General features: G+C 38.0%; 1 protein-coding gene across 15 annotated transcripts in view; it reads right to left on the bottom strand.

The window, feature by feature from the left end:
• Nucleotides 1–12439, bottom strand: part of EYA4 (EYA transcriptional coactivator and phosphatase 4) — a 160116-nt gene that overhangs the window by 45685 nt on the left and 101992 nt on the right. For 11 of the 15 annotated variants that reach the window (XM_076333637.1, XM_076333633.1, XM_076333638.1 and 8 more), the window contains 4 exons: nt 8497–8621; nt 7463–7531; nt 7023–7058; nt 2078–2170 (listed from right to left, as the gene is read on the bottom strand). In XM_076333637.1, the coding sequence (XP_076189752.1) occupies nt 2078–2170; nt 7023–7058; nt 7463–7531; nt 8497–8621 (323 nt within the window). The remainder of the gene's footprint in view (nt 1–2077; nt 2171–7022; nt 7059–7462; nt 7532–8496; nt 8622–12439) is intronic. The other 4 variants (XM_076333643.1, XM_076333642.1, XM_076333644.1 and 1 more) reach the window with 1 other exon arrangement.

Raw genomic sequence — 12439 nt, 5'->3', positions numbered from 1 at the left:
GGTGATATCCCTGCTAGTGGCCTATATGCCTAGGCATCCTCACGAAATGAGCTCACAGGTGCTCTGAAAGCTGCAGGAAAGTACTAGCATTATCACCTTGTCACAGTTGGGAATAACACACGTATGTAACTGATTATTAGGAAAAAACTAACTGTTCAGTGTTGGGCTTTGTTATGCATTATTTTCAATTGCAGCTGGTTTGTCTGAAATGACATCTTTCTATCAGTCAGTATTTATTGTCTTTGGCAACCCATTAAACTTCCCAAATAACCAGTTAGGTTAAGAAGTCAGAGAAATACATTTCTGGTGAGTTTTTATCGTTCTTTAGCACTTCTTCCACAAAACTGAGCCAACCAAATTGTCCAATTCGCAAGTACCAGTAAAAGGCAAGTGTGAAAGTGATGGATTTATTCTTATCACGGCAGCTCTGCGTCTCATTCTGATGATGAAGACTGCACATCACCCAGACAGGCAGACTATTGATTTCCCACTGTGAATGACCGTACTCATTTCATACTTGAGTTTGTGGCCTAAACTGAGAATCAGGTTCGTATTTCTTTTGAGTATGCAGGTGGCTAACAGACAAAAATTAATGTGTAAGGCTCAAATTCCTGCCTTTTCTTGGAGGCACTGATTGTTTCCAAATCTCTGAATGATCTCTGTAGAGATCTCAGCACTTCTTTTGAAGTCAGTGGAAGCTAACGGGTGAGTGGCACCTGGGGAAATCAAGCTGTTACTTAGCTATCTAAACTTGAACTGGAGGCTGCAATGTTTGGCACCCCTTCATGAAAATGTTGCCTTAGCCATGTTTTACACATGGAATCCAACTCAGATACCTTAAATACATGGCAGAACCTGATAAAATTTCACCAACAATGATAAAATCATATGTATGGTTGGACATTTTATAATCTGTAATCATTTCTAATACAATTTTAGGACAGAGTAACAACAGAGTGAAAAAGGAAAGCTAATTTTTAGCCAAGACTATTAATTTTTTTATAGAACTTGTAAGACTTTAAGTTGATGGGGTTCCTTTCAGTATAATCATAATGAGGACAGTGTTTTCATTTTTTCTAATCAGAAATAGTATACACTTGCTTTACATCTCACAAAAGACCTTTTCTTCAGGCACTAAATTTATTACAAATACTTTTCTGAATAACCAACTTCGGAGTATATCTGCATTTACTGATGCCTAAAAAACAATTCCAGAAACGTAAACTCAATTTTTAAAACATTTTCATTACACAGAAACATTGTGATTTCCAAAATATTTTAAATAGGGCTTGACTACTTAACTCTACCAAAGTAATAGTAGTACCAGTGTGAATTCCAGCGATTCCTGGCTTCAGTGACATTTCAGTCAGGCCATCACTGAACTGGTATTTTCAGATGCAAAATTTATTCTTCCTCCCCAATATTATTATTAGCAGGATTCAGCTTAATGATTAGGAGGCAGATTACCTATACTTTTCCACAGTTCATCACCTTTTAATAATTTATAGGAATCTACTTAAAAATTGCTGTTTGTTTGAATTTTTTAAGAAGAAGTAACTGAAACATTATTTAAAGTAAAACACAGACTTTATTTTCATGGAAAGGAAGTAGCTTTAAACTAACTAAGTAGCTTTAGTGTTTAAACTAACACACTGCTCATAGGAATAAAAAGATTAGCACTGAAATATAACCCTTAAGATTTTAAATTTTACAAATTAGAATGGCTGTTACAAATACAATCCATTTTTTTCCTCCTAAGACTGTACAAGACTAACACTGAGAAAAATCTACAGTACAATAATAACATTATTACTATAAGATTTCTGCATACAGTAATCATCTTAGGCACCATTAAAGCTTCTTTAAGATCATAGCTCATGAAAATTGTAGATTTTAATTTACAAAAATGAAAAAGCTATCATTATTATTATTATTATTATTATTATTAGGTATTAAAATGTTACTTTATTGTAGTTTTTTAAAGATTGCTTCCATGCAGTGAAATGTTCGTTAGTGAAGGTTATTAAATGCTATATTAATGTGCATCTAACAATACATGATCTTGTTATGGCTTTACCTGACCCAGTAAAAGTGTCAAGCGATCCATCTCCAGTTGTTGTTGTTGTTTCACTGCTGTTCATGGGTTCTGTTTTGACTGCAAGAAGAGACACTACATAGAAGAATAAGTAGACATGAGATTTTACTTCTAAATTTATACTGGACTCTTCATGCCAGTCTCACTAGCGGTAGTCCAGCTAGAACAAGCATGCAGTGCAACAGCTTCGACCTTCGCTCTACCACCGTATTGAGAAAATCTACACTTGCTCTGTCTGGAAGGGCCATGCATCTACATAGCTTTTTATCTGTGCGTTCGTCTATCTATTGGTTTTAGCAACTGGAATATCTTCTGGGGAGATTTCAACCTAAATCTAATTGATTCTAACAATTCCCTAAGAGTAGCAGAGAGGAAGGAAACATTAGCTGTCAAGGGATATAGCACATAACAAAAATAGTTTTGCCTGACAAGTGAAACAATAATAATAATATGGTTTCATGCTCATATAGAAGCAAATTACTTTCACAGTGCCAGCATTCTGCCTTTCCCCTTCCCCTTTTACAGAGCCTGTGGGGGGCTTTTTGAGCTAGGTCACCAGCAAGCAATTTTCCATAAATGAATAGAGAGGTTTAAAAGAAAAAAAAGCAGAAGAACTAGAGTAGGACACAAATGACAGCCATGACAAGTCAGCTTCTAACTCAGAGGTTACCAAACATTTGGGTCCACTCTGAACTCTTTCTTATGGATCATCATGCACTCTTACCATCCAAGCTAAAACTGAAAATCTAGATTTTATAGTTTAATATGTTACCTGAACAGACCATCTGGCATGGACTTTTGTAATGAAGTTTGGGAATCACCCTTCTAATTGAGGTGGTAAGAAACAGCTGTACAGAATACACTGCAGCTTTTATTAGATGTTTGACTGGCAAATATGGAAGCCATCAACATATTATCACAATTGCTTTGCGAAAGTCAATTAGGTGTGTGTGTCAGCATTTATCACATATATATCAGCAACTTGCTTATAGATATCACAAGACCGGTTGCTGCCCGGGGGCGCAGAGCGAAGTGGCAATGAGGACCTGCATGGGCCACTACTGTGGTCGTATGCCAGGTATGGAAATTCCAAGGACACAGTCCAGGATATGTGGAGAAGCCTTTGCTGCGACAGCCGGGCTGGCAGAGCCCCCCCCAGCAGGTCTAACATACGCCAAGCAAAGGCATTTTCTGCCAGCTAGTTACCTGACGCCTCCGAGGGACATCAGCTAAGCTGACCAAAGCTCTCGTCTGTCAACATCACCGCATCCATGTTTGACTTCACTGGCAATAGTAAGGGGGAGAGGGGGAGTTTCATGTTCTGAGCTGGCAATGTATTTACAAACTATGGCTCGGATTCAAGTCACCTAACTTAAGCACATAAATTAGGTGCATACTAATCTCCCTTTACATCCAGTTGAGAAAGAGAGGTACTTCCAGAGGGTGATTCAGTCCAAATACAGCCTGAGCTGCCCTCGAGTTCACCATCCCTCTTAGAGTCTGTAGATGAAAAGGTAGTGGGAGAGCTAAATAAAGGATTTGGTTTTCTTATGGGAAAACAACACCTACAGAACCATACTGCTATTCCTCCCTGCGTCTGTGAGCACAACGAGGAGCTCACCGGGAAACTGCACAGCTATCAATACGGCTGCCTGTGACAGGCCCTGTGTGAGTTAACTCTCCTACGATATCACACCCAATTTCCAGTCACACTGCTTAAGGGATCTTACTTCAGTAAGTTACATGGGATGCTGCAGATATCTACAATTGGACAAGTGACCTACGCTGAATTCAAAGGGTCACCTGTCAAGCAGGGAACATTTGAGAAATCGGCATGTATTTGTGTCTGTGACAGGGAGAGTGCCCTGCAGTGTCGCTGGTGCCCCAGTGCTAAGGAAACCAAGTAGCACTTTCTTACACAAGTTATACAGTTGTGTCTTTCCATTTACTGTGCGAGATTAAAAAATATTTGAATGTGTGCCTTCTAAATGTAGACTTCTTTTCATTATCGTTTCTCTTTAATAAAACCGCCACACCCGTATATTCTCCCTGCAAGCAGCAGGATATTAATTCAATATGAAATCATCAGGGAAGAATTTTAGCCACATTTTTTCAAGCTGCTGTGCACTCCTTGTCATTTTGCAGGCTATGATCTGCTGATTTAAAAAAAAAGCTGTGACAAAAATTACACAAAATGAACAAAAAGTCATTCGTAAGAGTAATCAACCATTCCCATTTCTCTATTTTGATGAGAAAGATGTGATTTTATTTTCATCAGATCAGTAAAATATACATCAAGAAAAAGCTTAAGGGTTATTTGTCACAAAACAATTGCCTCCACTGAACCTCAGGCCTCTCAGTCATGTGGCACACGTATTGTTGCCTGAAACATGAAAAGTAACTAAATTAGTTTTCTGATTACTATAAACAGATGTCTGTATGTACTTCAGTAGGAGAATGAAAAAACATACTAAGTTAAAAGATCTGTATTTTCCCCTCTGAAGATCTTTGGTCATACTTTACTTTATAAGATGCGTACCTCTTTTCTCTGCAGAGTATGGACATTTACCTACATGAAGAAACCTACTTTTTAGTACCTTTATCTGTTTCTGTTCAAGAAGGTGTTCCACTCTTGCCCATACCGAGCTACAAACCTGTGTTCAGTATTGCATCCAGAAAGACACTCCAGTATGTGCCTAACTGTTTTATTTAACAAAAACTTCAGTAAAGAATTGAAATGTTTACTTCAGAGTTGTGTCTAGTTCTGGTTAATGCCAGCTGCAGTGCACTTCCATCAGCACCAATAGTCACCAACTTTTTCTCTCCCTGTCAAGCAGAAAAGGATCTAAACCGAAAGAAACTTTCTCATGTACTTAACTTGAGGAAAAACATCATATTGGCACTGTGTTTTGTTGAAAAATACATGTAGAAAGTATTTTTATATGTGCTTGATTTTAAACAGTTCTACTTTGTTACATTCAGATTTTATCACAGTAAGGAATTCATCAAGGTCTTCCCTCAGTGTAGCTAGACATTTGGACTATTACGTTTCTTTCTTTATTTTGCATGTCATTAAACCAAGAGGGGAAAAAAGCACAAAGCTAACTAAAAAAAAAAAAAAAGAATTCTAACATCAAATCAAAAACCCAGGAACATTTAAAGCTGAAATCAAAATAAAAGCTGACACCAATTAAAAACACAGAATCATCCCTATGTTTCCCACATGCGAGATAAAGCGTGGTTCTGATACTACTACGGCAACTGCTCTAGACAGAATGCAAAGAACTAAGAGTTTGAACCAGCATTTTGGATGAATACTCTAAAGACTATACATTTAATATTCTATTTTTTAAAGTGTGGATTAGTTTTAATTTTTTTTTATATACTGAAAGAGTAAAAATAAAATTAAAAGCAATCTCAAGGTGGAAATACATTTGAGTGTTGCTAACAGTGAAGACTGCACATGCTAACAGAGTAGAGCTACCACGATGGTCAGGGGCTGGGGCATATGATGTGAAAGGACAGACAGAAGAAGCTGGGCTTGTTTTGTCCTAGGAAGAGAAGGCTGCAGGGAGAGCTAATTGCTGCCTGCAGCTATCTAATCGGAAGGTGCAAAGATGACAAAGAACAAAGGCACACTCTTCTCAAAAGGTGCCCTGTGAAATGACAGGAGGCAACAGACACAAGCTGCAGCAAGGGACAAGTCCAATTAGATATAAGAGGAAAATTCTTCACTGTGAGAGTAGTCAGGCCCTGGGACAGGTGCCCAGAGAGGCTGTGGCACCTCCACCTTGGAGATATTAAACACTCAACTAGACGCTGCCTTGAGCAACATGATCTAACAGCAAAGTTGACCCTGCTCTGAGCAGGGGTTGGCCCAGCTGACCTCCAGGGATCCCTTCCAAACTTAATTATTCTAAGATGAACTCAGAATACAGCTCCCAACAGGCAACAGCTTCCACACCATAAGTTCTTCACTTGATGAAAGGACTTAGTAGACCAACATGACTACTACTCTGCCAACCTCTTTTTTTTTCCTAAAGAACCTCTCTACGTTAAGGACTGAAAATGAACACAGAGTTTTAGGGGCAAGAGATGCTACTACTATGTGTGAAGCAGGACAAGCAAGTGCAATAGCTATTAGAGAAAAACAAGTCTGACTAAAAGCTCATGTAAAACAATAAACCACACAGTTTGTCATAAGAATGATTTTCCTCTTTCTTTTAGCAAGCCTTAAGGGTTTTCCTATGAATATACTCAACTAGAAGCGCAGATCTAAAAGTTCTACTGCCTATGGAAAATCAGATTTAATGCAAGTAATGCAAGGACTTTCACATTACATTTCCTCACTACTGATAATTAGTACTTAAATTATTACCTTCCACATTTATCTGAACATGCTGAACAGTTAACTGAGGTGACAGACTAAGTCAGCTCAGTCCTTCCTTAAATTCTTGTAACTGAGCAGGGGCATTCACGTGGAATCAGTTATTCTAGTGCAAATGATCTTTTGTGCTCAAGTCTGATCTTTTTTGGGGGTAAATTCCCTCTAGACATGTGGCTTACAAATGGCAAGCTAATTCTGAGGATTTTTTTAAAAGGAAACTTTTCGAGATCTTCCTAACTTTAGTCCAAACCTGCACAGCTTAAGCACCTGTGTAATGGCTTGTAGAGAGTCATGGTGACGTGTGTTTACACCTATGATTAATCCCATATGTACTGCAACAGTGTCACATATAAAATTATTATTAATTGTTATAACTCATAACAATTAATAATACATGAGAGGAAACTCATAAATGAAAACAACAGCTTGGAAAATTTGGCCAAATGTTTGTGAACTGGCGAGTTACATGCAGTAGCACACTAGACATAAGCTTTAATTAATAATGAAAGTAGTAGTAAGAGTAGTAACAATAATGTCAACCTTGATTTGTGCTCAGGTAATCATGCAATGTTGTACCTAAAAATAAAAGAAAAACAAATGGGCATTCTGTGGAAAATCCATTGGTCTGACTTCCAGCAATGCTGACTACTGGCAGTTCCCAGCAAATGTTGATCACCACGGGGCTCTCCCCGTCTCTCAGAGCATGTAGACAGTTAAGCTAATTTTAAATGAGTTAAATTCTCCTTGCTCATCAAATGACTGTCAAAGTATGGTAAGATAATTATTTATTGCAACTTCCTACCAGTTTTCTGGCTGTGGGAAAGGCCTCTGAGAAGGGGTGGAAAAAAAGGCGGGGGAGGGAACCCCATGAAAATGTTCAAACCGCATAACAAAAGAACAGAGCAAACCAAGAGAGATGTTACACAGCAGTCATGGAGACACACCACCACACACATGCACTGTACCAGGGTCTCTCATACTTGTGGCAGAAGAGGGAGTACTGCAATTCAGCAACCAGTCTGCAGTATTTAACACAGTCATGTTGTCTCCTGAGAACAGGAATGGTATAACGGTTCATTGTCCCAATGTCTGTTCAGGGTACGTGAACAGTCTTCAAGGCCAGTAAGTGTTTTTGCACTTTGAGCCAAGTCTTTTAACTGCACTGTATTGTTTTTATGAGTATTATTTTAACTGGTTTATTTATGCAAGTATAATATAGAGGCATCTAGTTATTAGCGTTCTTTAATGGTATGCTTGAAGTTTCGCCTTCTCTTTATGCCGGAATAAGGATTCTATTTAAAAATATAAATAGGTTGAACTTTAACAGTTGAGCCCTTCTCCGCAGAGCTCTGTTACCCTCACATGCACATACTCTTTTTATTGACATTGACAGATTTCTTTTTTTAAATAGGGATAAGTCAATAAAATGCTTTACATTGTGGCCAGAAAGAACAAACTAAAAAACTTTTCTTGGTGCCAACTGTTAAAATAGACAGCAACATATAAACTCCAAAAAAGAGGGCTGACGCTCTAGCTTGACTCGTATCCATGGTGTCACTCTCATGGACACTGATCAGAACAGGACTCCATCTCAGAATGTGGTACCCTGCCTCCCACTGCTCCAATTCAGCTATGGCAGAATCTATTATCTGAAAGCATTGGAACATCTGTGTTGTAGCTGCATGGTAGTGCTGTCCCTACAGTAATAGATACAGCAGTAATAACCAGTTACTTTTGAGGAAAATCTAAAAATCTCTTTATGATAAACTTGCATTACCTGCCAAGAAATGGTATTAGCAAGTTCACCATGTAAAAAAATTACCCAAGCCTAATTTTGATGCACTTCTTTTGACAGAGATTTTAAATTAACCCAAATGTGGTATGATTGCCATTTTTTCGTAATTCTTCTGGGTTTATAAATGTGTTGATGCTCATCCTTGAAATTATGTTAAAAAATGCATATGACTAAAAACTAGCCAAAACTTTTTATGTGCCAGCAGTGTCTTATACTTACCTCCTGTTCCATTTGTTGTAACTGATGTGCTACTGAGATTAGGTTTATCCAGTTTGGAACTACCCGGCGCATCACTACTTCCAACAAGATTATGAGGACTGGCTAGATCTTGCATTTCCATAGACCTGTTAAAGAAGAAGGTGACAGTATTTAAATGCATTGTAATGCTACCTATAATAATCTGCTTTTTCTATAACAACTTTTTTTACATGGAGAGTTTGTAATGCAGCCAGATTAACAAATCAATACAGGTTCCTTTAAGGTCTTCTTTGCTTTTTACCAAACCTAAGAAAGTAGCTAATAATTTGATGTGAACAGCAACAAGGCCGGTATTTTTCACTTTTCCTTTAGGTATTATGAAGTAAATGACACAGGCTTATGAAACTGCTCAAAGAGCTTGTAAAAGAGGTGCATGAGGGAGTGCATATATATGGATGGACAGATGGAGGGATAAATGAATAAATGCACGTATATAGGTATTTCTTAGAAGAAAACAGAGAAATTAAGTGAAAAGTCAGTCATTACACAAAAGGTCAGAATAGGAACTTCTGCCTCCCATTATCTGTATTCCAACCACCAGCAGTCACTGCATCCACACTAGATCAGACCATACAGATGAATGAACAGAACTTTCACGTACACCTGGAAGATTCTTCACTCTTACAAATGCATATATTCTTACTAGCTCACTTGATAGTTTGTTTTTTCTGAGTCATTTCTAGGAATCTTGTAAAATTTCAAGTGGATTTAGACTGCAATGGATTTCAGCGTCACAGTTACACTGGGGACTGTGGATGGCTTTCATTCAGTGACAACAGATCTGCCTTTCTCAGACAAAGCAGACAAAGCAGACAAGGAGCATTTCTTGTTAGACTGGTAATTGCAATCCAATTGGGAGTGTGTGCTTGCCTTTTCCTTGCTTCATTTATAAATTAATTACACAGATTTTTCCCCAAAGAAACATTTTTGCTATGTATAAGCAAAGAAGTTGCCAGCCCATCTGTGACCGGAGAACCATTTACCACATGTATACTACAAAGACCAACAGAAAGATTGTCTTACAGAGCTGTAAAAGCCCAATTGCATTGTAGAAGACTGAAATGGCTAGGACAGAGATGAACGGTTGGGATAGCTCAGCAAGAATAACTGCTCCTGTATATTGATATTCTGGGCAGGAAGAGCAGCGGCAAATTGTTAAGGCAATACCCAGCATCTTAAGTATTTATTGCAAGTTTCTCTTTGAAATTGTCTATCTTCTGAGCTCTACACATCCTCCTCTGGGGAAAAAAAAAACCAACAAACAAAACCCCACCATCTTTCCATCAAGTATGGATCTGCTGCCTGAATCTATTTTTTTTCTCCAAGATAAGGAAAAGAAAAAAAAAACACAGACTGAAATTGTCTCCCATGTTGTGCTCCTAATTGTGTTGATTTCCTGGATGCTTTAGCTTGCCTCTCATTGCATTTATTTAACCCAAGACACAGACTTAGAGCTGTCCTGTCTTGAATATCTTCCCGAAATTGTAGGAAATACTACATCTCAACTGGGAAAATGCACCAAGGCCTTACCCAAAGGCACACGAAGCCCAGGCAGAGAATCTCATTTACTGCAGTAAATGCTCAAGTCAAGCCTGAGGTACACCAATACTCCACTGGCAGGGCAGCCTCCCCAGCAGCAGTCTGGATGAGCAGGGGAAAACTGATATTGCAGGAGGCCATGCATCAGCAGGTAAGAATTTTATAGCCATATTCAAGGAAATGCAAAGGCATAAACTGAGATTTGAGCTGCCTTGACCGGGATTTCTTCATCTAATTGTATATACATTTCTACACATAAGTCAGCAGTGCATTATATTTATTGTCTACTGGAAATGTGATCAGCGTTAGATGAAATAAAATGAACTCAAGTGGTTTACTAGTCCGTCGGGTTTTGTTTAGTAGTTTCTATACAATGATAGCAGCTAAAGGTTAAAAAAAGTCTGTGAGTTTCCATCTCGTATGTATTTAAGGGAGCAGGAGAATGCTACACAAAATAAACAAAGTGTGTTTCGTTGCATATACAGTGTAATACTCCCCACGTGTTCACTTAGCAGTTTAAGTGTCATGATTTCCTGTTCAAGTATGATCAGCCCAGAGAGACCTAATAGGCAGTTCTAGTTTAGAAGGTTCACACGTTCTTTTTTTTTTTGGTTTAGCATGAAAATGACAATAATTTCTTTTCAGACAGGCATATATCATGGCCACAGATGCAAACGCTTCAGCAATTTTTCATAAGCAAAATCATTGATTTACCTAGCTAGTGTATTTAAGAAGTATCCATCTTAAGCACTTTTCACACTCAAATGAATCAGATTTTCTTAATCGAATCAGATTTTCTTAATCAGAAAACTAAGTCCACTGACTTTCATTTGCTTGGCAAAGAATATAAACAATCGGACTTTGTAAAAGGAATAGTTTTTGTTCCATACCAGTATGAAACCTTTTGTGCAGAAAAGTATTTTATTTGCCTTATATTTGTTTTCCATAGCAAATGGCATCCCAGTCCAAAGACATGGCAAGTTAATTAACTAATACTATTTTTAAAGCAGTACATTTACAAAGAGACATTTTCTCTACATGAGTAAAAGACATCTTGCACTTATTGGTAGTCTATTAAGGATAAAAAGGATATCCAAACCAATAAAAAGTTTCACAGAACCATGTGTATACATTATACTTATCCTGGGTGCTCTATCTTGTGTGAACAAGTAAGGGGATTATTTTAATATATCCCTATGTAATTTATTTATTCAAGTGCACGTTACCTTCTGTGTAACAGATGTCATTCAATTCACCTTTCTGGATGCATTTAGTTTACCTTTAGCCTAAAAAATTCTTGGGAAGATGTCACAGACCTACTAAAATCTTACAGTTTCAGTGAATGGAGGATTCAGAAAAAATGCTTTAAAAATTGATGAAATAATTCCAACATCTTGAATTCATTTTGTCAAACTAAATGTTTATCAGAGTCCTGCTTTCACTGACTTAATCAGAAGCAGGTTTGGGTTCAGTATGTGTTTTCCTGCACTAAAAAAAGTAAAAAAGAGTGATCTCTGAAGGACCAGTTAATACTTCTAAGTTCATGCAGTTATTTATTAAAGACTGTTTTCTAGTAAATGCAGTGTGTTTCAATTTAGACAGAATAAAATCTATTGTTAAAGCTGCTTAAAAAAATACATCGTACAACTTTATTTTCCATTTTTTGGTTCTCTGCCAGGCACGTAACTGTTTGAGCTTTACTTTTCCCCCTCTTGCATTGTCTCAGACTACTTTCCAGAGTAATTAAGTAAAATGCTAAATTGTAGCAAAAGATAAATTTTGAGAGGAAACAGATTACTTGGTAAGAAGATGTTTTAATTTTCTCATGACTGTTTGTTTGAAGAACGTTAGCACGATTCCAAGCTCCTGAGCAAAAACCTGAAAACTGGCAAGATGGATTTGCCTTTTATTCTGCTTTGGCTACGCTTTAAGTCTTCGAAAATTGGTATTTGCACATGCTTAGTGGATCATTTTAGAGGCTTACTGGAAAAGCCTCTAAACCATCCCATTTGCACAGAACAGCCTCCCAGATCGCCGTAGGCTTCAACTCCAACCTGGACGTGGACAACGCCAACATATTGAAGCGGTTTCGTATCAAAAAGATGGCCGTGCGTGAATCCTGGGCCTTCCACATTTTGTTCCCTGGCTTGAAGTGACATCTTTTCAGGGGTTAACCTATGTTCAGAAACGGGTTAAGGAGCAGCATCCAAAGGGAAAATTTTCCCCCCGTCTTTACAACAGCAGCCGAACAGAACTTGTGATGCATCCCAGACCACTGGAGTGCACAGCCCAGCATCATAACCCAACCTTGCGCAGGAAGGTTTAAGTATGGCTAATTATGGTTGCCCAACGTGACAACTGCATC

This window comes from Aptenodytes patagonicus, chromosome 3 (assembly GCF_965638725.1).
Source record: "Aptenodytes patagonicus chromosome 3, bAptPat1.pri.cur, whole genome shotgun sequence".
NCBI classification, from domain to species: domain Eukaryota; kingdom Metazoa; phylum Chordata; class Aves; order Sphenisciformes; family Spheniscidae; genus Aptenodytes; species Aptenodytes patagonicus.
Note: the sequence above shows the minus strand (reverse complement) of the source record. Positions and strands in the feature narration are given on the sequence as shown.